Source organism: Varroa jacobsoni, unplaced genomic scaffold (genome assembly GCF_002532875.2).
Source record: "Varroa jacobsoni isolate VJ856 unplaced genomic scaffold, vjacob_1.0 scaffold_1386, whole genome shotgun sequence".
Classification (NCBI taxonomy): domain Eukaryota; kingdom Metazoa; phylum Arthropoda; class Arachnida; order Mesostigmata; family Varroidae; genus Varroa; species Varroa jacobsoni.
In genome coordinates, this window is record NW_019214288.1 from 110,778 (window position 1) to 136,837 (window position 26,060).

Below are 26,060 nucleotides of genomic sequence, written 5' to 3' on the forward strand. Positions count from 1 at the left end.
CCGCTTAGTTCTATACAGTTGAGGATTAATTTTTACCTCACTTTTCTGCTAAGCAAGGTTCTGTTAAGATTTGGCAGAATTTTCTGTGCACAAGATACTTAAAAACGAATAGTAAGAAAACTCAGTTTTGAAAATCAATATTTCGCCCTAATTGGAGTTCTAGGTGCAGAATGATTGTACATACTAGAAGATTATTCATAAGAAAATCAATGCGACGCACGTTGTTCTACAGTCTTTATGCAAATGACGTTTAAAAGCACTAATTGCACCAATAATTAAAACATAGTATTATATGATAAAGTAATTATAAGCATGCAATAATAAAAATTCAAATACAAAGGAATATTAAAAATATCACCTAGTTACAAGTTTTAATCTTTGAAGTCTCAGCGGGTTTGGTTATTTTATGCTAGCGCTTAGTGGAATTACCCGCGCGACGATTTATAATAAACTGCGTACAAAGTTTAGCTAGCGGAACGTATTCTCTTATAAATAAATAAACTGATTAATTTTATAAATTCTCAGTGGCATGTTATCGCACATGGTAACCTGCTTGCATGTTTATCGCACCGATCGCCCCTTCTTCTATTGTCGACTCTCTCATTATGCACAGCAATCTAGATCCGCCCGTTAGTCGAGTTCAATTGAAAAAGCTCAGTCTTAGGATACATCGATTACAACTAGCCGGTAGCCGACGCCGAGAATATGCCAGCACGGCGGCGCTTTTCAACTATTTGATTATTTTCGTGGTATCATCACAATATCACTCCGCAAACAGGGAGCTTGGCTGTGAAGTTACTAGCTATGTCTCTTGTTTGGATTCGATTCACATATACCATTGGTACTGCTAAGCGGGAGAATCTCGAAATAAAACAAAAATAGGCGTTTCGTTTAATTTTTCGTAAAATGTAGTCAAAACTATGACAAGAATTCTTTAATTGTTGTTCTCTTATTAATTTTATAACTTTGGCGTGTAGAAGATAGAGCTTGTTTTCTTGCCGTATAAAGCTTACCCGGTCTGCAAGTTTTCTGTGTGATAGACAGCTTTGTATCGAAATGATCAAACGTTCGCTACTTGAAATTCAGTCCAGTGAACTGAATCTTTAATGGCTGTGAGTAGATATCAAAATACTATTGTTAGACTGATCTGGAGTTCAATGCGTACCAGTCATGCTTGACAATGGTTGAGAATGCAAAGAGCTTACTGTAAGAGTAATAGGACGTTATCTATACAGTACACCTGCCAACAATTACTCGTTCCAAATTAATCGCTTCCGGTTGCATCCACGCGATGTGCTCGAACTCTGGTAATCCTGAATTGCTACTTCAGCATCCCCTGGATGAGGCGCAAGCCGCCAAAACCCGAAACTGTACTTGCTGTCAGGGCCCAGCAGTACTGGTTATAAGACGCGTCAATGGATACTGTTTGTCCTGTTACCAAGAAACTTGTCGACACAAATTCAGGTATTTGAATGAAAACTATTACTGAATTGCTATTAATTATAATTATTATCATATATTACCTGTTCGAATGACAGTATTTGAACTATTTTTGCATACAGAGCCACAATAGGCAAATCGAAAAAGATTATTCCGGGTGATCGTGTTCTGGTTTGGTTATCGCCTCCGCTAGGCGCTGTTGCAGCTGTAGCACTACTTGAAGAGAGCCGTCAAGATACACTACATAAAAAACTTCAGTTCGACTTCGAATATGCCATCATCGATGGACAACAAGGTAAAGACACACAAACGTATGCTACAACAACATGTAGTGATAAACTTATACATACTGAACATTTTCAGTATGTCTCAAAGAATCTAACAGGATAGATCAATTTTACAAATAATGTGTGCGTATAGCTTGACGTAATTGATCTTAAACATTTTTTGATCAAATTTTCAGAAAGCATCGACCTGGCAAATTTCGGATCCTCTGCTCAGCTTCACCGTGTTACTTCGCCAGTAGACACTCCGCCCCAGCGGAACTCCACCCTTCGCATGGCTCACCAGGCCATCGAGGCACTCAAGGCCGTTATCCAATTTGCCAAGGCCAATTCTTTTAACAAAGTTGGTATTTTGTTCTATTTGTTTATAGCATTAAATGTAGAAACCAGACATATATTGATCAATGGGACTTGTATTGAGCAAATGTCCACTAATAATATATTTATAAGTTTTGAGCTTTATTTAACTGAAAACTAGAAAAATATGCAGGCGTATCTGTCAGCTATTCAGAATCGGTGGCTCTACAGGAACTAGATTCAAAAGAATTTTGATAAATTATCTTGATGATAAACAATTATTTTTTACTCTTTAAATCTGGTCATAGGTGTTCACATGCGAGACGGGCGGCGATTTGGCCCAACAGATGTTGATATCGGTAGCCCTAGGTCGAGGGTGCCAACTCCCTGATATTACCGGGCTTAGCGTTGAACGGGATGGCGTCACTCTGCTTCGACCTTTGAGAGAATTTTCTGATGAGGAGGTATTATTAGCGTATAAACATAACCTAACCTAACCATTACATTACGCGTTGTATTGGTTTCATATCATGCGCCAGATCAAAATGTTTGTCAGAACAGTGAACTAGCAGAACGCAAAGCACTGAAACACCAATCGGCTTTTATGAAATAAGCAAATAGAAAAAGAATTTACTTTTCTCTAGATCTACGAGAATTTGACTCATTGCAACGTCCGTTTGAGAACTTAATTAAGTATGTGAGTGTCACAAGTGGTACATATTGCTAAAATTTTACCCGCATTCTGAGCCGTTATAGCAACAATAGTAGAAGTAAAGTGGCAGAGACGTAAGTAAGTATACATTCTGATCATAAATTCATAATAACTATTGACCCGAAGCTTTTTTTGATAATTTACTTCAGCTGACTAGTAAACATGACTTTTATGATTTGAATCATTTTGCTTTGCAGCTCAACTCCTTCTATTTAAGACTTGAAAACAACAATAATTAATTTGTTTCGCGTTTGTTCTCTGATTGTTCTCTGACTATTTACAGATTGAAAAATATTTGTTCTCAGGCGACTTACCCGTACCAGTAACACCCAAGTTACCGGCTGGTATCCAACGTTTAACTAGGGACTTTGTGAACGGTCTACAGGCAGAATTCCCGAGTACGGTTCCGACTATTTGGCGAACAGCCGATAAAGTCTCGGCTCTGTCAACAAATAGCGTAACATGTGATTTATGTGGATATTGCTTTTGGGACGGTTCTTTAACACCACCAACAGACGTCAAGTCAACCTCAGTTAAAGAGGTATATGGCGCCGTGGACGCTCTTCGGATATCCGCACAACTGTCGACGACATTAAAGTTGGAGAGTACCGACAGTGTAGCCAAAAGGTGTTATTCATGCCGCCAGATAAACGTGGTTCAATGAATGAACTCTTCGCTCATATTTAATTATTGTTTTTAATTTGGAAAATTATATATGCAATTTGCTTGTAGTCAAAGCACATACATGAACGCTGCAGAACGCATGTACCTTAAAAATGGCCATACGCGCAAGAGATTAAATAAACAAAATAAGATTGCATTTATCACAGCAACAATATTTTATAGATAAAATTTTATATTAACGGGTGAGCAAGGGTTCACGTTTACTCGTACTGCCATTTTGAGACTATTTTTCCCAGAGCCATGTAAAAATGCTGGGGCCAATCTGAATATAGCGTCTGGAATTATATTATGAAAAACATTACCTGCACACCGACCGTACGACCACCATCGCATATAACTAGTTTATTCACTTCTCCGCTGCTAAGGGCTAGCAAAATAAAAAATGTACGTCGGAAATCCATCTATTCATTTGAATAAAATCCTACGGGCCTGCAGGCAATTAAAGACGCTTTGTTTGAGTTCCTCAAAGCTAGACATTCAAGTAAACTACAACTTATTACAAAAAATATATACATATAGCTATAGTATTTCATTAGTCAAGCGAAAGTGAGTTACTGATGCATCCGATTACTAATCACAACTGAATTGTTTTTTTTATTTTGGAAATTAATTTCGCTTTGCTAATTTTAATGATATACGTTTTTAATTAATTACGCTTATTAACGAAGTCATAATTTATTCGGTTTTATTAGACACTGAATAAAATAAAGTGCGATAACTATATTAATATCATGATGTTCAACTCTCGTGACTTCTTCCTATGAAGACTTCTGCTCCAGTTTTCTTCCTCGTGCCCTCTCCAATAATAAGCTTGATGCTCGCGCTGAAATCGTCTGCTATCATTGCTGGTAGGCTTGCCGCATTAATACCGATATAAACAACATGTTTATCGATGTGGATGAAGGGTGATATTCGACGGGCTGCAAGGCCGCCACTAATGTGGTAGATTGTAAAACTGATCAAACAGACGAACCTGGTGTTGCACTGTTGTTACCAATTGTACGGAATTTTCGCTCGCGAACACTCGCTGTGTCATCTGCTCTAGTACCGAAAAATTTCGCAATGGGCCCGAAGTCTAAGCATCCTTTACAGTTTGAAGTTATCGCAAAATGCTCGATAACAAAAGCACGAGCCGGTAAACCGATTGTACGACAGAAAATAGACGTAGTATAAAGAGTGAGGGAGACTAAAGTACAAATTATACGGAGAGCAGCCTGTCTAGCTGAAATGTGCACCGGATTTGTGCGAATCCTTAGGTTATTTTCATGGGCAACCTAAAATGCGCAATACAGATTGACAGGTATTCAGTGAAAACGGATAATAATTTAGATTAGATAGTGCCACCTTTGTGTGGCTCACAGAATGTGAGTAGATTTTCTTGTTGTTATTACTAGGATATAAATTTTCATATTTTTAGGAGTTCTTACACTGCCGCATGCTAAGGTAGATACCCCTGTATTTATGCCTGTTGGCACCCAGGGCACCCTCAAAGGCATGTTACCTGCTCAGATTGAAGCGCAAAATTGTAACCTGATTCTCGCAAATACCTACCACTTGGGGATGCGACCTGGCACAGAAGTCATTAACAAAGCCGGCGGTCTCCACAAATTTATGCGATGGAATAATGCTCTACTCACCGTAAGTTGGAAAGCAGGTTTCATTGGGGCTGAAATGAATATAGTATTCCCTTACGGTCCCGATTAACAAATATACTACTAGCGCAAAGAAGTATCTTAGTAATTCGCTTCCGCTCTCTGAAAAATTGCATCTGAAAAACATGATACGCGTTACTGTTTCCATTGAAGACTATTCAAGAATTCACGGGAACCCGCAAGGATTATACCAATTAGAGAACCATCATAGGTGTAGATTATAATCATACAACAATGCCCAATTTCTTAACTAACCGAAATTATACCTTTATATATATTATATAGCTACTTCTAATTTCAGGATAGTGGCGGCTTTCAAATGGTTAGCTTGATCAAGCTATCAAAGGTAACAGAAGAGGGTGTCATGTTCATTTCACCATACGATAACGCAGAGATTATGCTTAGTCCTGAAAAGTCAATGGAAATTCAGAATTCGATTGGAGCAGACATAATGATGCAACTGGATGATGTTGTTTCAAGCACCGTAACAGATCGTAATCGTGTTGAAATTGCCATGCATCGAAGTATACGGTACTGTTTTTGTTTCCGGCTTATATTGATGTTAAGAGAATGATAATTACTATACATGCTGACATACCATGAAATACGTTCTACATTCTCCACAAAGACTACTTCTATAGGGATACGAGTGTACGGCTTTAGGGAAAAGTACAAAAGTATGTAAACTGCGCTTAGCAACTGCCTCGACTTAGACCCCATTGAACTTCTGCGTCAGCCTATTTTGCTGGAAGATTAACTAAGCTGCTATCCTTCTTACAGAAAATTCCATTGGTCTTGTTCTGTTGGTGGGGCAGATCATGCATTTTACTAGCTGTATGTGATCTAAGTTCTGAATATCTATGAGCTTATCGAAAGCAAGAGAAAGTTATTGTTCTATAATCGTGTCAATTGGCAGTCAAGCTCGAGTTCATCAAATAGACAAAAAATTGCTTGTAACTCCAAATATTTTTAGCGTCAACAAAGCCATTGTTCAAGCCTGAATATGAATTATATGCACACACATTTAAATCACGTTGTTTTTTGGTTACTGAACGTAGACGGGTTCCTGTAATTAAATGTGATGATTTAGCTTTTAAAATTGGGCATTTAATTTATTGTGGTCCCGAAATAAAAGTTTCAAAGGCACAAAATTAAGCTTTATCCTACCTACTTTAGAGCGAAAGATCAAATGTAGAGATAATGCAGTACTTCTAACCATTGATATTAATTACAGATGGCTTGACCGCAGTCTACGGGCACATCAAAATAAGGATCGACAGAATCTCTATCCAATTATACAGGGTGGACTTCATGCAGACCTCAGGAAACACTGCGCAAAAGGTGTGGGTGTAATTCTACGTAAAAATGTTAAAGATCGACACTGTATTTGGTGAAACGTATGAGGTAACTATATGATCATATTTTGAAAGTATTGCCCCGAAAAAAATTAGCATAACGTGAGGCCCAAATCCATATATTTTTCTTTTTCAAGAAAATGCTTAGACATAGTTGTGCCTCTATACTCAATGCAGATGTAGTGTAAACATGTAGTGTGAAAATTTAAGTACTCTCATAGCAGGAGAAAATCTTAAGTTTAATTCCTATGCTACGTTGGTTTACTTTTTTAGTCAATATTTTGGCAATGTGGGAATTTATCTATATAATGGAGATCCGTTTTATCAATCCAGAACAAATAAGTTAAAATATTACCTCCTATATCGTCGTATTTCCTATATAAAATTTTGTTCCTACCATGACTGGCATACTTTATGCATTTTACGGTGAAACATATTATTGTATACGTATTATATCTGATCATGCACAACTTATTTCAGAACTCCTAGAGCGTGACGTTTCTGGCTACGCAATCGGAGGACTAAGTGGAGGGGAAACGAAGGAAGACTTTTGGAAAATGGTGCATGTTTCTACAAACCTTTTACCAGACGATAAGCCAAGATATCTTATGGGTGTTGGCTTTGCGGTTGATCTTGTTGTATGCGTCGCGTTAGGGTACGTAAATTTGCTTTTCATTTATTATCATTGGCGCAAAATCGGTATTACATCCTTTGTTCAGGTCTAAGCAGGGCTTATTTGGCTTTATTTATACATACACATCATAATAAGTGCTATGATTGCTGGGTATGCCAAAAGCGAAAAGGAAGTTCAATTTTTTTTTCTTCTTTAGTTGTGACCAGTTTGACTGCGTGTTCCCAACTCGAACAGCTAGGTTTGGATGCGCACTGCTCGAAGGAGGACATCAACTAAGTCTTAAAAATGCGCAGTTTGCAAATGATACACGACCTATTGACGAGGCGTGTCATTGTTCCACCTGTAAAAATTACACAAGGGCATATTTACACCATATTGTCCGAAAAGAAACGATTGCGTGTCACCTTGTTTCTATTCACAACGTCAATTTTCAGGTGAGTAAATGCAGTATTATAGTTATGCTAATGGTCGTATATGGATGCCTTTGACTAAGACTTATTAATTCTAATCGTTATAGCCTTGGAATAAATGCGCTCGGGTAATTGAATATTATTATTTTTGAAGATGTGCAACAATTCTGACATCTTCTTCTAGAGTTAATAGTGTATCTATCAACAATGCTATCAAATTTTTCATGCGAACGGTGGCGGTGCGTAGAAAACTGTACAAACTTTACAGTTCTTGTCTTTTAAGGTAAAAAAGCCCTAGTCAGAAATCTTTTCTAGTTTATGTAATTAACCTGAAGCAATCATTACGAGAAAGAGAAACGCATTCATATACTCCAAACGGGACCTGGGTTTAATACAATGGGCTTCATGAGAAATCCTGAAAGCTGCTGTCCAATCAACGTTCCTAAATGATAGTTCAAACTTTTTTCTAGAACTAAACGACGTTCTAACATCTAATCAAGTTGGCTTTAGACTTATGTCACCTAGTCCTCAGACTAATAAGAAAAATTAATTTGAACTAAATTAAGAAAAAAAGAAGTGTGGCTATCTTTTGAATTTACGATGTACTGTCGAAACTGTGCGTTAGGATGTATTGTTATGTAAATTTCAGAACTTTGTGCATAGGTAGCAGGCTCTAAAGCCCGTTGCACAATTTTTAAGGATCATTGGTATTTTGTGCATTCTCTCTGACTTCAAGCTAAGAATTTCAATAAAATTTTCAAAGGTGTTTGTCTGGGACCGCCAACGACTCGGAACGCCCCCACGGGTGTACTCGATAATCTACACGGACAATAATATGTTTAAATGCATTGGAGATTTACAGGAAAATCTATAAGCCTTTTCAGAGCCAGCGACATACCCACGAAACTGCTCTGAATGCCAAGAACACAAAGTTATCGTTTTCGTTATTGGCGGCATAATCTTCTTTCTCTACGACCGATATCTTTTGACAAGCAGTAGATAAAAACAGAAAATCTGTCATAAGTACCTGCAGCTATCCTAGACGATACATTACCTGCAGCCGCTTACATTGAAGCTCTAATATGTTGCCTCGCAATCAGTATCAACTTTGGGCGATATCCCATGGATCGGCTAAGCTGCTTTTTGTGTAAGATGCTTTACGCCACATCCTACTCTTGAACTGTGTCTACTGCCTAACTGGTGAACTACAGAAGTTTTGAAAAACCAATTTCTTTCACCGTTTGCTAGCTAACAAGCAAACATCGAAATACTAATGTTATCCTAAATACTTACAATTATTTTTTGTCAGTTTTTGTGATGCTCTTTGTACTTGGCTTTCGAGTTCACTTTGATCTCCTAGGTGCGCACCTTGAATATTTGAACACGTAAACAGGATGACCTTCCGTGACAGAATCATGCTACAAAATTAACAATAATATTTTAAATGATTTAAAAAAGAAATCTCCTAACAAAACAAAATAGCTGTTGGACTAGCATGTAAACCATTTTGTTCAGCGCATAAGTTCGAATATCCGTTCATTTTGCGTAATACAATGTTTTCGTTGTTAGTAGTGCTTCTCTGGTACCTTTTGGCTAGTTGTCGTCCTCTAGCAGAGGTACAATTTGTGCCAAAAATAGGGTTTCTGTTAATGCAGCATACTGTTAATTAAAAGTTGTTGTTCGAATGGTACCTTGGTTGCATATAAACAAATGTTGCCTTTTGAAACGTGGGCAAAGCTCATTTACGTGGCAAGTTTTTTCTACGCACTATTTAGGCACTATTATATATGAAACAACCATATACGGTGATGGTTTAACGAAGTGGGCCCGACTTTTTGTATTTTACAGATGCGGTTGATGGCGTCAATACGAGAAGCTATTATTGAGGATCGACTCCCGGAATTCATCAAAGACTTCATGGGAAAAGCTTATCCTGACAAAAACTATCCCTCTTGGGTTGTGGATGCTCTTAAAGCGGCGCACGTAACCCTTTAATTAATAGATGGCAAGCTGCAACTATCTTGTTGGATCTCTAATATTAAATCAAACTTTGTGCTGACAAAGTGATCATTATCAACGGTTTTTCTACCAATTATGTTTTTAGGGTTACCAGCTTTTTGGGTAAAAACAACAACATGATCAACTCTAGAGTCATTACCATGCGACGTTTCAAAGTGTAAATAATATATTTTGGTGTAATAAACACCTTTACCGTTTCTTTACCGAGCGCTGCTTTTTACTGAGCCATTTTTAAAAAACGAAATATTCTTGCTCAATTCCACGACTATCTGGGTAGCTTATTTAGAACAGATTCATGTATGACCTGGAAAATCGGTTTACGATAAATAAGTCAAACAATAGTCACATTTAGTTATAACTTGAATTTTCAGCTTTATTATTAATTCTCGATTTTCAGGGCTATGTTAACGTAAGGTGAACGAACAATGGAGAGGTTCGGTTCTTGTGGGATTAAGCGCGAATTATAGCTTAATACGTACTTAATGATTGCTAATATATGTTCTTTTTTACCTCAATATTTATTAAAAAAATGAAACAACCAACTATATATAAATACATAGCCTGTACACACAATACTCGTTGTACATTAAATTACTTAGAACATTGGTAATTCAATATGGTTCTGTTTTTATACAGTATTTTGCATAATTTTGAAGCCACTAGTGGTGCTGCTTTCTGCCAGCTTTATAATAGATATCTATTACTTTCGTCACTTTCGTCGTTATGGTAACACAAACGTATCAGGCTAACAGAAAAAAAAACCCTAGAAGCTGATTCAAGATGACGTTGCGTGTTTTCTTAAAATAATATTGCGCATCGCCTAGATAGCAAAAGTAATTATAACCACTGTTTACGAGCTGATGTCTGAATATGCCTGACTAAAGGATGCCCCATTTTTCTTCGAAAGCTGTACAAATCTTAGAGCAGGCCAATGCTCCTGATAGCGGATAGTCAGATATAGAAAATGTGTCTTCTGTATAGTCAACATCCACTGATCCATGGGCCATCGCGCCGATCACCAGCACGACGGGTTCGCCGCTCGCGGGTACCAATTCTCTTGGATGTACAGTCTTCGAGTAAAAGAGCAACATGAAGCAGCGAGGAAGAATCTATTGTTAAAAATCATTCGATTATAAAATACAGAACGCGTCTTTAAGACTGCGATATTGTCTTTCGTTCTTATATCCTATTTTCTATACAAGTATTTCGTTCTGTGTTAAAGCATTTTATTCACCCAGCATTACGCCATTTACTTTAGTCATTGGACATTGCATCATATTGTTATTGAGCTGCCATAAAGGTTGCATAAACTATCAGTAAACTGAAGTGAAAAATACCTTTTCAGCATGAAATGACATCGTGAGCTTTTTACACCCAATTGGCAGATGGTCAGAAACTGGATTCTTAATGATCTTCATCAGCTTTACTGAAGAGTCCGCCGCCCGAACGCTCATCTATGTGAATGGAGAAGCCGCAGCTAGAAAAAAGGTGGTCTTGTTTGCTCTCAGGATTTTCCTAGTTATGTCCCGTATTTGTTGATAAAAGTTGAGCTTTTTAGCTCCTTTATTAGATGGTTGACATAATTTGCACTATAAATAATATAAAAAATATTAAATATTGAACAAGTAATTTTATGCATTTTTATGTTTTTATCCTTTGCAACATGATCTATAAGATGAGTGTATCAAGGTGAATTAGCTTTATTGGGCAAACAATATTTTTGCGCTTCATTTAATTGATTAACTGGTTTCAATAATCGCTTTTTATGTAATGACAAGCATAGAATTAGACAAAGAAATTAAGTTAAATGCAATATATGTGTTTATCTAGGCCATCTCAATTCACTTATCAAGTAGAGTAATAGATTCATTAACGCTAGTTAATTATTTACATACGCATTCAAGTTACGAACCTTATTTAATAATTGAACTACGAGTCCAGCGAAACGCTTAAATGTTCGTGGAATTCGAGTTTGAGGGTTTATTTCTATGAGGGCGTTTTTCGATGAATGTACATATACCTGAAATATAACAAAGTAAAACAAATCGCATTTCCTCATGCTTAAAAAAATGCTTTCGCAGTTTTCCTTTGCGTTTTCTACCTAGACAGACAACAGCGATCAGACTGATGACACGATCTGTACATAAATGCTAGCTTCATTGTAGTTTACGGAAGCCCAACATCTTTACTTCGCAGAAAAAAGGTGCCTAAACAATCACCTTATTTTCTGTCTTTTTCAACCTTTTAACACCTTATTTACTGTATTTTCTTAGCTGGATCACGTTTCAATGAAAGATACGTTTACTAATATTGCGCTGTATCAATGCCTCAGCTCAGCTAGAACCTCGTACATAAAATTATTGGTTGTATAAATTCATGCGTCAACAACATTTTGCTTTATTCGTATGAAATATTTGATAGCAAAGTGTTGTATTTTCTGCCATACTTGTAGCGATCTAAAATAATTATCCTCACTTGGTTGTCCTGTAATTATCATTATCAATGTGGGCATCACTCTGCAATGGAATCGACCTACAAAGAATACACTGGCTCGAAAATTTAGCAGATCCCATGAACAAGAACCTTATATAAGCTCTTACGCGTACTTATTGTCTCGTGGTCAGTGGGACATACCTGCAGTAATCCGGCCCGATTGAGAGGGGAGTCAAAAAGCATTAGTAAGCACTGATGTGTAATATCCGGACGCGCATGTGCCGGATCCTTTCCATGTTTTTTCATCTGCTTCAGGTGGTCATCACAATTTAGTAGCTCGAAACGCTCACCAACTTTAATCACCTATTAATAACCGCCAAAGAAAAAATGTTCTGTAGAAATATATCTGTATAATCGATGTGATTTCAACACAGTTTGTAAGCAGGCCATAACTCAATATATGTTACTGCACTAAAGATGTATACCATAATATATATATATCTATATTATGATTATATAAAGAGAATATACCGTAACTTTAAACTTCGATATTAAATTTCATTACTTGAGGGAGCATTTGTTGAATATTGTTTGAAATTAAAATTAGGATTGGCTAGATCATCTAGAGAGAGAGCACACTTACTTGGGTTATATTATGATTAATTTTACCTTGCATACGCGATATAAGCCATAGATTAAGATATTTTTACAAATTATAAATTGCATTAGTAACTAATCTACAGAAACAGCTTCTAAATAGTCTTACTGCTAATGCACACTACCTCAAGATTTGCGCCCTCTAAAACAACGATGAGTCGTTGCTCCTGATTTTTCAAATGTGGGATTACTTTGGGCTGTTTTCTGGCCTCTTCATTGTCCTCAGCCTGTTCGTATTTTTCGACTTTGCGTTTCTTCTCTGGCATCATACTGGACTAAATTGCGGAGAAATTTAAAAAAGTAGAATGAACGTATGAGTAAATGGGATTAAGGTTTGGCCCGTGAAAGCAGATGAAAGATATTTTGAACGGCCACAGACTAAACAATCGAACGTCCGGTATATCTATGTGATGTGATTTTGTGGATGAGATTTGTGCATCATTTTTAAAATTCGTGGTAAAGACTACGACGCGCTTTTTGGGTTCGATCACCTCAATAGGTAGTTTTCTTTATTATCAGTTTTACTATACTTCTAACGGGTTTAATGGCTACGTTTACCCGTAAAACAAGGTTTCTGATAATTTCAACTACTTGGACAACACGAATTCTATTGCGGTTATTGCCAGGGTTCTCAGAACCTGTCGTACTCAAGAAGTTTTTATAGCAACCGTTGCTCATAAAACACTTGATTCATACTGTGACCTTTTGGTTAACCGTGATAAAATCCATTACACTTATTTTTGAATTTAAATACGGGAATTTTCAAAATGTGCCCTTAATGTTTCTTAAAGAACAGCGTGCGCTTAGTTTTCACAGGTTTAAATGTATTTTCATCTGCCCAAATAAAAGGCCGTTCTTTCTATTTACGACAAAAATTTCACGTATATGAACTGCCATCGTTTAAATATCTCTATGCTCTATATACGAGCCCGCTGTCAGTTGCTATCAATTCTTACCTTTTAAGATGTACGTTGGGCCGACCCTTTGGTACTGCTATACAATAAAAAATTGGCACTTCTGTTTCTTGGAATTCGTTGTAAAAACTTTCTGTACACGAATATCAAATTCAGTCATGGACGGATTTGAGCTCGTGAAGTTTCGCTCTAATGAAGCTATGTAGTCTGGCTCTCACGCAGAATTCGAACACGTGTTATTCTTTTCAATGAAAATACTTGCGTTGTTTACATCGGCGCTTATCGTGGAGAGGGCACCAGCGGCCTCTCTCTTTTTCTCGTTGATAATATAGATGGTTCTAGCTAGCTAGCGAAGCTCCGACCTTAGAGGCGCATATTTTCAGCGGCTAATTCGAAAAGATTCCACTCTACGTAGGATGACCCCCTGTTCTATATGAAACTGTTTGCCCATGATTTTATTAGAAGAAGATATTTTCGATACAATTCAGATGCGCTAACAAAGCGTTCAGCTAAAGTCGGGAAACGGCAGCTCTAAAAAAGGATTAAATTTAGCGTATGTAATAATGTTGAAAGAATTTCAACGTTACTACTGCGAACAACCGAATGCAGATTCGGTTACGTACAAATACTATCCTTTAATAATAATAAATAAAGGCGCTCTTTATAGAAAACCGAAGATCTCATAACGAATAAATATTATGCAAATATTTTTTTGGTAATATGACTGTTGTTCTATACCATTAAGTGGATAAGTGTTTGTGAATAGATATGTGAGTAACTGATGACCACTTTAAAGACAAATATAAACATTTTTGAAAGCTTTCGTACACAGCTGCTTGCCTTAAAAAATAATGCCTATAATAAAAGCGACATGTGTTGAAAAATCGGTTTCATGCTCGAATATGAAAACAAAGGTTATGGACTTGTATGTAAGTCTGAAAAACACACTTCATTTTTGAACACTTTTATCAACAAGAGTTAATAATTTGCAAAACAGGATTCTTTTTGCGAACTCTATGCAATAGTAAGTAAAAATATGTTTTTACAGTGCGTAGCTGCCTAATGCTTCTTTGCTGATTAAATTTTGCAAATGCACAATTGAGGATATTTATATAGGCGTATGAGGCACCTGCCACAGCATTACGGGATTACTTGAGCATGACACTGGAGGAAATTAACTATAATAGTAAGGTATTGGAAGGTATCACTGTAAAGCAGTGTGATCGAATTAGCGAGATATGAGAATAAGATAACGCTATAGAGTAATAGAATAACTCAGACTATGTAGTAAGTACCTAAGCGATCGAAGGGCTTTAACGAGAAATTGCAACGGAGTAGCAAGACTAACTGGGACGAAAAAACCAGAAATACTCCTTCAGGGTGATAAAATAATTGCAACGAATTTAAACTTTGACCTTGAGTATAGATGAACTAGACCTAAACTTGACTTGAACTTAACTGACATCAGTGAAAATTTGAAATAGTTAAAAGCAACATTTTCGAAACAAAGTGTGAGACATCTTGTGATTTACGTTCCCAAGTATAATATATTTAAACAAATGTGGTATAAATTTATTTGCGTTTCAATTGCAAAATATTTCGGAATACTTAGAGAAGCGAGCGTCAATATTTTTGACGAAATCAACCATTTCGTGTCTAAATGAATGAATACTGTTAGCTAACAGTCCCGTGATCTCATTGTAAGAAACTTAATCGGTAGACTACATGTAAAAAAAAAAAGCTAAAATTGGAAGAACAACAGATATATAAAAATACGACATAAAGAAACAAAAGCTATCGGTTTGTGCCACTGAAAAATAAGATGAACTTATCTGCAGCTCGTGTGAATTTTTCTGCTGCGAGATCTGAAAGTAGGTATTGCTTATGGTTGTTTACGATTGTTCTGTATGCTCGTTTCACTTTCGACAAACTGGACAAACATGTAAATTATAGCAGGGGCTATTTCTTGACGAGCGAATAACAAAGGAGTTATTGATGTTTTGGATAAAAATAAATACAATTTGCGTGTGTGTTCATAATTAAAACAAAGAACGAAGATGAAGCTGAGCTATCCTCAGTAAGAACAACAAGTGAAAATACCAATATAAAATAAATGAAAATGCGCACCGTTGGCCTTATGTGAAACGTTAAGGTCTCACTGTTCAGGTGCATTGACCTTGAGACGTCATGCCGATGATTGCAATAATCTATGCAACAGTAGTAACCGTTACGACACAATTTATTGTATTTTTGCTATCGACATAATTATCAGTATAACTGCAATCGCATGGGCTACGTTGGTGGGCAAATAGTTATTTAATATCGGTCTCACTTCAAATAATGCGCCTTCTTTATTCCGTGGTGTTTCCATCTCTGATAAACAAGTTTATTAAAAATCGCCTGAGGTTTGATAAAATTGATCGATCTGGCAACATCTGTTCATTGATTTAACATTGCAAAGGCATCCACGTATAAAGTTTTAATTAATTTATATGAATCAATTAACTGTTTTTGTCGTCAGTTATTTTGTGGCCTCCGGTAAAGCATGTCTTCGAAATTCAATTTTATCATAGCTGTCCAAACCGTTTTAGCCAGTCGAAAAGCTCGAATACTATTTAAATTATATAAAAAAATAACAATATATAGGCAGATATATGTTCAATGCACTCTCCTTTATAGTTTACACTTTGAAGCGCCGGATCTGCTTCGTTTGTTTCAGAAAGTGATTGAAGCGTGTCGACCAAATCGGGCATTGTCGTGAAGTAACCACACTGTGCACTATCGATTATAATATCGCACATCTATGAGGCTCGTCAGGGATTTAAAATATGTGGGAACATCGTCGGTTTCATTTTCAAGAGATATCTCATAAGCGAGTGAAAATAGTAGGCTTAAACCCGTATCTAACTGGCTTTGCCCAAAAAGTCCTTTTCTCTCCCTCTCGAGTATTTCTCATGTACTGTACTGACTCTACGATGCCTGGTCTACGGTGATAGCACACGCTGAAGCGCTCTTTTTGCTGGTAATAGTTGCGCAAATCGTTTGCAGAGTACGCAACACGGGCTTTCATCTGTCCTACACTCAGTTCGTGACGAGCTAATTTTTTTGCTTCTCTTCCTGACCTCAAGTGTTTTTCGTTACTACCTTATAATACGTACTTCAAGGAATCCTATACTGGGCTGATCGAAAGTATATTGCCTACATTGTGTTTTGCTCAAAACCGTCGGGAACAAATCGTAGGTCCATTTGAAGTTCTGAGGTGTACTCACCCACTTTTGAGAAGCAGAAACTTAATTATTGGACGATTTATTATCTCTAAACTCATTATTGACCGATGACGACAGTGCATTAGTTCGTGGTTATAGTGCAGCAAAAATCTTCAGTGGAAATTTTACGTGTACATTTTTGCACACAGCTCCCGACATTCTCAAATTTGGGAGGGAGACTTCTATCTACTATTCCCACAGACAAGGACAAGTTGAGACGTCCGTAAACCCACAGCCATTTAACTAACAAAACACATCGTTCCAAAAGGCAACATATAATGCTTCGCTTCACGATCGCTAACCTGCTCTTTGGTCTGACTTTTCAGTGAATTAAGTAATGTAAGAGTAACCGTAAACTAAGGGGAGAAAAATCGATCATCAAAATAATCATTATTGCTTTAGATAAAGAACGTGACAAAATGCTCTTAATAGAAGAATGACAATGAAAGAAGATTCGTCACTTTCCTCGGTTATGTTTCCTCTATTATAAAATAACTTTTCCACGAATGAAGGGTCGACATAACAAAAAATAGAAACAATAGATAGATAAAAGCGTAAATTAACAATTCTGGGCTTAGAAAAAGATGTCCCAGTTTTGACGATGTCCGATATCTGAGTAATACATAATGGTTAAAAGATCTTCTAGTAGCTATGACCTAAATTATTTCACTATCAAAGTAATGCTGGCTAAAATGGGTACAAAAAGTACCGTTCGATAGAGTTATGTTGTTATAACTTTTCCATCCAACTGCCCCACCATTATTATGTTTCCTTAAATTTATATCATGGGTTATTGAAACGAAGCAAGAGTGAACTCTCATACATTAGTAACTCTGTAACTCACCAAAAACTTTAAAGCATTAAAAGGCTCAATGTTCCGACAGGTAAATTATAGCAAATACAAATTTTTTTTTTTATTACATTATACAATTGAATAAACAGCGTATACCTCATGCGAAAAGATGAGATGACGGAATAGTCAGAAAAAGAATCCCGAAGCTTTTACCGGTGATGCTCTAAAGAACGAACATCTTCAGTAGTAAAAGACTAAACAACCGTCCTGTTTGTTAGATTTGTGTGCGATCTATATACATACATCCAATGTGTCTACACTGAGCGAAACTGATTTTCCTAAATCTGTTCAGATTTGTATTATAATATAGCGTGCACACATACGCTCGCGTGCAAACAAAAAAAAGAACAGCACGTATTACTTTCTAAATAGATTTAAACGTAATAAAGATTTATTTTACAACTGTACATAGAAAACTTGTCGTTGGTAATATTCGTTGGAAAGCCAATTAGACAATCGATTCATCGAACGATTTCGGCATCGTCAATATTAATCCAATAATAAATAGCGTTTACCCGTAATATCTACCATAACCAAAACCGCGTCCATAACCGCCGTACGGGCGGCCGTACCCGCCGTAACCCCCGTATCTGCGGCCATAACCTCCGTATATGCGGCTATAACCGCGATATCTGCCGCCATAACCACCGTAGCCGAATTGGGCGGCCACAGTCGCCACGAGGCCGAGTACAAGAAGAAGGGCAAGTAGTTTGACCATCATTCCTATAGAGAGAAGCACGAAAAGCAAAAGCGTTTATAGTGGGAACTGACTGTTTAAAATTAATTTTCAATCGTAAAAATGTTGCATTGATATATGCATTGAGAAACCCGTGGACACATAGCGTCTAGCTTATATGGTACGCCCAGAAACACACCTTTGCCTGTTTGTTCACAATGGTACGAGATGATTGTAAGTGATTATAAGCGCAGAGTATTCATGCCTTAAGCAAAATGCTCAATTAAACGATAAGTTAAAAGGAAAACTTACTTTTAGCGGTGAATGCCTGCGACACAACTCGGGAATGACTTTGCAATGATCGCGAGGCCATATTTATGTTCGCGCACCGACTATTTCCCTCGCCGCTGCCCCGAAGAGTCCGGCACAACTGACTCCGATAGATTCTCGGTTGTTATGCCAATTTCTGATTCGTCAGGGATTCTCTACGTAAAGAGCAATTCGGTGACGTCACTCAAAGGCCGAAGAGAAGGTAAGCCAATATTTACCGAATGGGTACAATGATCCAACACTAATAAAATGTCACCCCCTTCATTGGGTGCATCACGTTTTTGTGTGCACATACAATTCGCATTTAAAAAACAGAATTTACTTTACCGATTAAGTGAATAAAATTTACCAATAAAACATAGCTTTTTTTTTTTAACAATTATTAAACATTTTCGAAATATACCAGTTGAAAACTTCTTCGCTTCACATTCGTTTTTCTTCCAGTACGAAATTTATCCTAGAAGTGCAAAATTCGTTGGGGAAAACTGTATTAAGCAAACAGTTAAAGCACAACGTATCTTTCAATAGTAACAATTCTTATTTGATATTATTGCCATATTCTTTTGCTTGGCGATCTCATGAGAAACGTTCTTTGGTAGATATCAAGGTTTATTAAATTAAAGTTTATTTAAGAACTGGAAAAAAAACTAGCGAAAAGATACATCACCCTCCTTAGTGCCTTCTTTCCAAGATGCCAATGTAGGTTATTGAAACTGGTGTTTTAATTTTTGCAATGATTGCGACCGTGTTACTGTCGCTGGAGCATATAATTAAACATTCGGGCAAAAATTATATAAAGCGATACTAGGTATATTTTGTATTGCTATCGATATATCTACAGCCTGGTAGTAGAGAGAACGTAGACATATCTGTGGGTGAGAAGACGTTTCAAGCTTTCTTCTAGACTACTTTCTATTTACGCTATCAACTGTCCTTAATTCTAAAATTTAGCCAACGGATAGAGATATAACAATTTTGAGAAAACTCAAATACGTTTGAAACGTTGCATGCAACATATAAAATACTGGTGGTCTACGTTTATTACACAAGCTGAACCTTGAACATGAGGAACATTTAAATTACGCGTTGCTAGCGGACGAAACTTGACTGGTATATACTCCAGTCATTTTGTGTGAAATCATCAAAGAAAATTGGTTAAACTTACTCCAGGACAAACGAGCTCAGACGGGGAAATACCTTTTAGTCTAAAAAATCAACACTCAATCGTCAAGTTTTTATTCCATGGAAGTTACAGTGTTGCGAAAATTCATCGACGATCAGTGAAAACATTAGGCAAAGAGACCTTGAGGGGAAGCACAGTACGTGAATCGTGTGGACGTTTCAAAAACTCAGATTGGAACGTTGAAGATTAGTCAGCTAGTGACCAGATGTCGGGACCTGAAGGACAAGAACGCATTACTGCAGTCGAGGATGCTTTTCACGAAAACAGAGCTAGAAATGTGTGTGCTGTATTCCACGTGTAACTTGCGGAACCTTCGTCAACTAAAAACACTTCTGAAGCATAGACGAGGGATGGCTGAATTAGTTCCTGTACTGAGCACAGAAACATCCAAAATTGCTTTCGACTCGCTAATTTTTCTGATTCAGGTCCGTATGATTATGTAAGGCTTTCCATGGCCTACAAAGGGCAGCTGGCATATCGAACCTTTAATTTATTTCGAGAATCTATAGATAAGAAATGAAATTACATATCGAAACTCTAGTGAAGGCTTATGGCTGTCGAGAAGCTGTAGAAGCGCTAGGTCAAATGTATTAAATGTACAAAAGTGTGCTTCGAATGCATATCAAAAATGATCATTCTGGCTCAACTAGTTCCAAAATTATTCAATTTTAAAGACTTACCAGGTTGCTTGTAGTAGTCTAATATAAATGGCAGATATTTATTATTTACTGCGATAGCTTACAAATATGATAAGAACAGGGAACACTACACGTCGGAGACTAACCGGGATAGTGATATTATGCATTGGATTCGTTAATTTACCGCTAGCCGTCCATCGTAGTATCTGCCGCTATAACCGCCGAAGCTACCGTAATGACGTTGCTGCATCTGCCATAAGCATCATGACCCTATCGAAGATAATCGACTTTGTAACGAAATCTGTGAAATCGTACAAACACACCGGCGACAGCACAGAGACCATGAGTAACGCGAGTGCCGTGTGCATTCATTGTTACTGTTAGAAGGGCAAATCGGTTTAGAAGTTGGTACTGTTGACATAAATTAGATCTGCTTTTGAATAATTGCGCCTGAATAAAGAGCAAGTTTAAGAGCGACAATTCGTTCTTCTAAAACCATTTTTTTCCGAGAGACTCAGATATCCTCAGATACATTATAGTTGGTGGCTTGCAACGAGGGTGAACAGTGAATATGTCTACGACGACATGTAACTGTTAACGAGTATAAGGCACAAAGACAATGCCCAACTAACGAGGGCATATTTTGTAACCAAGTTGCTGCTGATACCATTGAAGTTGAACAAAAGACGTGACGCTTTAAGAATGCCATTCTTAAGTTTTCTAGTAAATATTGCCGACTAGATCAAAGTCGCTCAGCTTTAATTTGCTGGAACTTATTGTCGTTATTGTTATCGCGTTAACTAGCTACAGTTACTTAGCTACAAGGTTCTGAGTCGTTAGCGTACACTCACGCGCCCGAAAAGCTTTTTATTTTTCGCCCAACTATTATCCTCGCAGATACTTGTGGGCTTCAGCACTCGGTGACTAACAGCCGCAAAAAGCAAACGAAGATCATGGGGATCAGCTCATGCCTTCCATGTTGCTTCAAGTGAAGATGCCGTGCCCATTGATCGTTTTCGCTTTGTTTAAGTGTAATGCTTATAAGCCAGTGTTTCTATATTTATGATCTTCTCTTAAACAAAATCCATGATTGGTCATCTTTTATTATAAGCTGGACAAACTATGCCTGAAGACGAAGGTCAATTGAATAAATGTAACACGTCGTTTTGATTGTACATAATGCAGAATTTCCATACACAGAATCTACAGAATCTCAAGTTTTTTAGAGTTGCACTATCTATACTCGATGAGATCTATATATTTATGAGGTTAATGTGTGCTGAGCGCCAGTGTTTCCGTAGAACCTATTTTTCGTAAGCAGTTCACAAATTATTAAAATATTACGAATATATTTTCCGTTACGTATCCAGTTGTTGATCCTCTTAAAGTGTTTTTAACTAGTAATTAATAACACACGTTAAGTTATAGTTTATGAATGTGGCTGCTCAGACTCGAACCGTGTACTGGATGTGAGTGTCACACCGTTGATTCCCCCCATCCCCACCCCCATTAGAGACGAAGGTCACGTCACTATTGTAAATTTTTACAGCCGGAGAAGATCCTGATAGATGTAATCTATCAAAGACAAGTAAGGGAGTTGAAAGACATGGATCGTCTCGGATTGTGATTGTTACACTTTAGTCTTATGTGCAACAGAAGACTATATTCCAAATCATTCGTATTTTGTGTCGCCACTCATTTAAACGGCGTTGGGACAAACATGCTAAATAAAATATGCCGAAGCTCTTAGAAGTAAACTTTATACGAGCCTAATTTTTCTAAAAGAATTGTGACATACACATCCAGTTTTCTTCATTTACGCTATATAGCAATAGCGTGTCCAAAAACTTTTCAGTGGTAAAACGTGGAACGTTCAGTGGAAATAATGGACTCGAACTCCGCAATCTGATAACTTCAAAATTATAAAGTAAGATACAACTGCAATAGCGAGCCAACTCCTGAAAGCTCGAGAGGTTTGATAACACCAAAACTTTTCTAGAAGCTGAAGGCCAGCATGAATTGGCTATGTATGTATTGTTATCGATTCAAGATCATCCCGTGTACAACCTACGATTTGTGCCAGATGTATGACCAATACATACTGTGAGTACTGAAGTTGCGATGTCGTATCCAATGATAAACCGCTTTTCCTCTGTGATTTAAACTCAGTTGCAAATAGCAATACGATTATGTATCATTTTTATATATAAAATAATAGAAAAAGTAATCATTTTTTTACAGCGAATTGCTAGTATACGCCTTGTTAAATTACCTAATTAGAATTGAAAGAGTGACCCACTCGTCCAGCTATCTATATACGTAAGAATTAAGATCCCGAGCAGCAGCTCAACGTAGCTATCGGAAAACAAAACGTAATCATAGGAAATATAAGGTTTGTTGTTGTTTTCGTATTTAGCGGAAAAACCCGCTCAGACCGATCTAAAGTATACACGAGACAGAACCAACGTGGAAATAAAGGCGTTCCTTGTCGTTCTGTTCAACCTTTCGCCTGAGAAGCGGAAGTTTTTTCTTCTGCGAACACTCTTTCGGACGGTGCTCTAATGCTGCGTTTGTCAGAAAACGTCGAGCTAGATATTGTCAGTCTGATTTTGATGCGTGCATTTTGTCAGTCCGCGTCAATTGTATTTGAATTTTGACAACAATAATCTTACAGTTGACACATCTTGAGATGTTTCTAAGATGACGTGATATATCGGTGACGTCCGATTCTGGAAGGGTGCGTTTACTCTGACAAACCACACAAGGGAAATTTCATCGATGTCTGCATTCGAGATGTAAGTATTTACGAAGCGACCACCCAACGAATTACCGTCGACTCCCCAACAGCATCAAACAATCTAGTAAACGAGCGAGAGACATTCGCTCATAACTGTGGTCTTAGACAATATTGCGTGTGTATGGAATAATATGAAGGTTTTCGCACGTATATGTACTGTACACTTGGGGGTAGTGTCTAATAGGCGTCATTTTCCAAAGCTATTGTTCGAATTTGCCTGTTTAATGTTTCGTATGCCATCACAAAGACCATGTATCATCGTTCTACTAGTAATCCATGAGCAGGCAAAATAAAAAATCTATACTGCACGATCTTTGTACTTTAATAAATTGTTATCCAATTATTATGACGATATTCTGTATATTCGCATTTGTGTTAACCGTCAAAGATTTCACCTGAATGGAGACAGGAGATATGTGACCTATTGTTGCATCAGGGCGAAGCTATTGTTGTTGTTGTTGCCAAGCGGTACTAACAAAGATGGCCGCACCCCTATAACGCACGAGCTGCATGACGCAGATTATTAAGTGTATCTTTTTCGATCTAGTCTTGTTCTCCAAATTGTTGACAAATAGCCAATCTTATCGAAAAATCTAGATAATAAAAAAATATTCAGTACAGTACTGTTTTCTTTTATTCAGCTCATGAGAGCGCAGAAAATATTACTTATCACGGGAACAATCATTATCAAGCGTGTTATACATCGCCAACCCCTCTAAACGGCCCTCAAAACAGTAATCTATAAACAATAGGGTGAGACACGTGTGCTTCGGCCACTTCTGAACAATATAATTATCAGTTATATGCATTGCACACTTCTGTGTAGATCTTAATCGTTGTTAGACGTTGCTAGTTTCTAGTCCGCTTAAATTTATTGCGAAAAACCTCACTGAGAATACCTAATAGAATAAAAAGACTAAGGGTCACTTGTGCACACAAGCGCAGTGTCGATTTATTACAGATTGTACATGCGAATGAATGAATTTCGGCGCTTTCTACGTCATCAATAATTTTTGGCTTTGGCAAGTAGCGACTGCTCAATTGTAGGATGCGCGAATGTAGCCTCTGCCAAATCCTGGACCATATATGGCAAATGCCCTATATCCACCATTAAATATACGGCCGAAACCCTCAAAGCTTCCGCCAAATATACGACCGTATCCATTGTAGCCTCCGCGACCGAATCCACCAAAATTAAGCTGAGCGCTGGCCGCAGCGATAAGGCCTAGCACGGCGATAACAACGGGGAGCTTGCCATTCATTTTTACTGCCTGAAAGAACAACAGAGGAAAGTTGAGCATACAACAAATTAGATACGAGTCCTCCGTCCTAATCGTGTGGCGTTTTTTTACTAGCTATCGAAAAAATGATGCGGTCTTGCGTTGAAACTTTTGCATAGGTGGCCCTTGGCCTATTTGACCGAATTCTCTGATTAATAGCAACAATATTGAACATTCTGGGGTCAATGCTAACATAGAAAGAACAGGACGTTTTCGAGCCGATACTAATGGTTTAAAGCTGCTATGGACAGTCTGGATCTACCTGCTTGAGTGCTTGTGCGTTCGAATCATACTTTTTGCAGAGCGACAACGAACCTATATATACTAGTGAGTGAGCAAGTTGTGGGGTTTACGTTATAAACATATTGGGCGAGGGTACTCACCACGAAGAAGCCGTCGTCCGATAGCTTTAGGTAACCTTTCCTTGCCATTTCATCGGACTTTTCAGGAGGATCTGTTGATGACAAAAGACCAAGAAAAACGTGAGTGCCATCCGGCTATGACGACTAAAAATTTTACGCTGTATCCATATCTTCTGTGTGAGGGGAGCTGCAGAGAAGGACTTGCCATGCTTCAAGCGTTTGTAACGACAACATAAACAACAGGAATGATGGCAAACTAACGAGAGCTGGCTCTCAATTTTTAGGCTCAACTTAATTCCGGCCTTTTCCTTCAATGCGTGAACGTGCAATGCACGTGGTTGTGATGTTCCGACGTGATATTATAAAGCAGCAGTACGATACTCATTAGTCGTATTCAGAATACTGCAACCTGTACTTCATCTCTGTTTCTAGTAATAGAACTAATCGAACACACCTATGAGAAGTTAACATAAGTTAACAAACATAATTGCTGTAAATGATCACACTTCGCAAATGGTTCTGCATGGATGGGTCCTAACCTCTTAACGTATATAGTGGTTAGAATAATGTGAACATGTGCATGTTTCCTTTTGATTTCTGTGTGTCTTTTAACATTTTTTTTTTCTAAGTTGCTGCAATTATTATGCAATGCAATTTGTTTACTTGGGTAATAACAGTATATAAAGTTAGCGAATGTATGTTTCTACTATTATGGCAGAAAGTTGTTACTGTAGAATAGTAACTGATTTATACAAACACGAATATATATATATATATAGGTACTGCTTGAATATTAACGAGGTCAATGGGCTGAGTGTCAGGTTAATACTATGAATAAATGGGCTATCTCGCAAAGGCGTCATCCGTAACCTTCCCTTGCCCAAATGAATATAATGATCTCCGTAACGTTATCGTGAGCACAACTTGTGGTGTAGATTCGAATCCAGGCACAGACACACGGTTCGTTTCGTGCTGGAAGCCAGCCGTCTGATAAGATGCCGATCGGTAACGGTGGACGTAAAACACGAAGCATAGAGATGAACAGCATAGTCGCGAAATCCATCATTAAACATCTAGCAAATACACCATACAAGGCAACCTTATGAGAGCACTATATAACATGTTAGAAGTTACACACAATTGCTAAAGCATTCAATGTCAAGTTATCCATCAACTGCTCAATA

General features: G+C 37.5%; 4 protein-coding genes across 13 annotated transcripts in view; 2 read left to right on the forward strand and 2 right to left on the reverse strand.

Moving 5' to 3' along the window:
• Positions 1-766: 766 nt before the first annotated feature.
• On the forward strand, positions 767-3,557 carry Ctu2 (Cytosolic thiouridylase subunit 2). Of its 4 annotated transcripts, none has more exons than XM_022849015.2 (6): positions 767-1,112; positions 1,236-1,464; positions 1,563-1,735; positions 1,904-2,067; positions 2,330-2,485; positions 3,017-3,557. In XM_022849015.2, exons 2-6 carry the CDS (start codon positions 1,292-1,294, stop codon positions 3,395-3,397), a joined length of 1,047 nt encoding a protein of 348 aa, XP_022704750.1. In that variant the 5' UTR covers positions 767-1,112; positions 1,236-1,291; the 3' UTR covers positions 3,398-3,557. The 4 variants fall into 4 exon arrangements, with proteins under 4 accessions (XP_022704750.1, XP_022704751.1, XP_022704749.1 ...); XM_022849016.2 differs by having other exon boundaries at positions 1,331-1,464; XM_022849017.2 differs by having other exon boundaries at positions 768-1,112; positions 1,331-1,464; positions 1,634-1,735.
• Positions 3,558-4,256: 699 nt separating this feature from the next.
• Positions 4,257-9,690, forward strand: Tgt (tRNA-guanine transglycosylase). 5 transcript variants are annotated; one of them, XM_022849008.2, is made up of 7 exons: positions 4,257-4,552; positions 4,835-5,055; positions 5,371-5,600; positions 6,304-6,410; positions 6,905-7,079; positions 7,255-7,492; positions 9,317-9,690. In XM_022849008.2, exons 1-7 carry the CDS (start codon positions 4,480-4,482, stop codon positions 9,461-9,463), a joined length of 1,191 nt encoding a protein of 396 aa, XP_022704743.1. In that variant the 5' UTR covers positions 4,257-4,479; the 3' UTR covers positions 9,464-9,690. The 5 variants fall into 5 exon arrangements, with proteins under 5 accessions (XP_022704743.1, XP_022704744.1, XP_022704745.1 ...); XM_022849009.1 differs by having other exon boundaries at positions 4,260-4,717; XM_022849010.1 differs by having other exon boundaries at positions 4,260-4,416.
• LOC111269434 (ribosomal RNA small subunit methyltransferase NEP1) lies at positions 8,673-13,766 on the reverse strand. 3 transcript variants are annotated; one of them, XM_022849020.2, is made up of 6 exons: positions 13,534-13,766; positions 12,703-12,852; positions 12,122-12,283; positions 11,400-11,507; positions 10,825-10,941; positions 8,673-8,886 (listed from the first exon to the last, which is right to left on the reverse strand). In XM_022849020.2, the coding sequence occupies exons 2-6, from the start codon at positions 12,844-12,846 to the stop codon at positions 8,812-8,814; spliced, it is 606 nt and encodes a 201-aa protein (XP_022704755.1). In that variant the 5' UTR covers positions 12,847-12,852; positions 13,534-13,766; the 3' UTR covers positions 8,673-8,811. The 3 variants fall into 3 exon arrangements, with proteins under 3 accessions (XP_022704755.1, XP_022704753.1, XP_022704754.1); XM_022849018.2 differs by lacking the exon at positions 8,673-8,886 and adding an exon at positions 9,835-10,557 and having other exon boundaries at positions 13,534-13,756; XM_022849019.2 differs by lacking the exons at positions 8,673-8,886; positions 11,400-11,507 and adding an exon at positions 9,835-10,557 and having other exon boundaries at positions 13,534-13,759.
• Positions 13,767-17,967: 4,201 nt separating this feature from the next.
• The window catches only part of LOC111269455 (uncharacterized), a 44,542-nt gene continuing 36,449 nt past the window's right edge, over positions 17,968-26,060 (reverse strand). The window contains exons 7-10 of the mRNA XM_022849061.2: positions 24,898-24,968; positions 24,276-24,505; positions 18,599-18,732; positions 17,968-18,333 (exon numbers count right to left, since the gene is read on the reverse strand). Of these exons, the coding sequence (XP_022704796.2) occupies positions 18,122-18,333; positions 18,599-18,732; positions 24,276-24,505; positions 24,898-24,968 (647 nt within the window). The 3' untranslated portion in view covers positions 17,968-18,121. The remainder of the gene's footprint in view (positions 18,334-18,598; positions 18,733-24,275; positions 24,506-24,897; positions 24,969-26,060) is intronic.

Excerpts from the sequence above, each read along its gene's own strand:
- Ctu2 (XM_022849014.2), top strand. The coding sequence starts at position 1,292 with ATGTGCTCGAACTCTGGTAATCCTGAATTGCTACTTCAGCATCCCCTG. Across the intron at positions 1,465-1,562 it reads ACTTGTCGACACAAATTCAG|AGCCACAATAGGCAAATCGA; the intron begins GTATTTGAATGA and ends TTTTGCATACAG. Across the intron at positions 2,486-3,016 it reads GAGAATTTTCTGATGAGGAG|ATTGAAAAATATTTGTTCTC; the intron begins GTATTATTAGCG and ends GACTATTTACAG.
- Tgt (XM_022849008.2), top strand. The coding sequence starts at position 4,480 with ATGGGCCCGAAGTCTAAGCATCCTTTACAGTTTGAAGTTATCGCAAAA. Across the intron at positions 5,601-6,303 it reads GCCATGCATCGAAGTATACG|ATGGCTTGACCGCAGTCTAC; the intron begins GTACTGTTTTTG and ends TATTAATTACAG. Across the intron at positions 7,080-7,254 it reads GTTGTATGCGTCGCGTTAGG|TTGTGACCAGTTTGACTGCG; the intron begins GTACGTAAATTT and ends TTTCTTCTTTAG.
- LOC111269434 (XM_022849018.2), bottom strand. The coding sequence starts at position 12,846 with ATGATGCCAGAGAAGAAACGCAAAGTCGAAAAATACGAACAGGCTGAG. Across the intron at positions 11,508-12,121 it reads ATCGGGCCGGATTACTGCAG|GTATATGTACATTCATCGAA; the intron begins GTATGTCCCACT and ends GTTATATTTCAG. Across the intron at positions 10,558-10,824 it reads TGTCATTTCATGCTGAAAAG|ACTGTACATCCAAGAGAATT; the intron begins GTATTTTTCACT and ends TTTTACTCGAAG.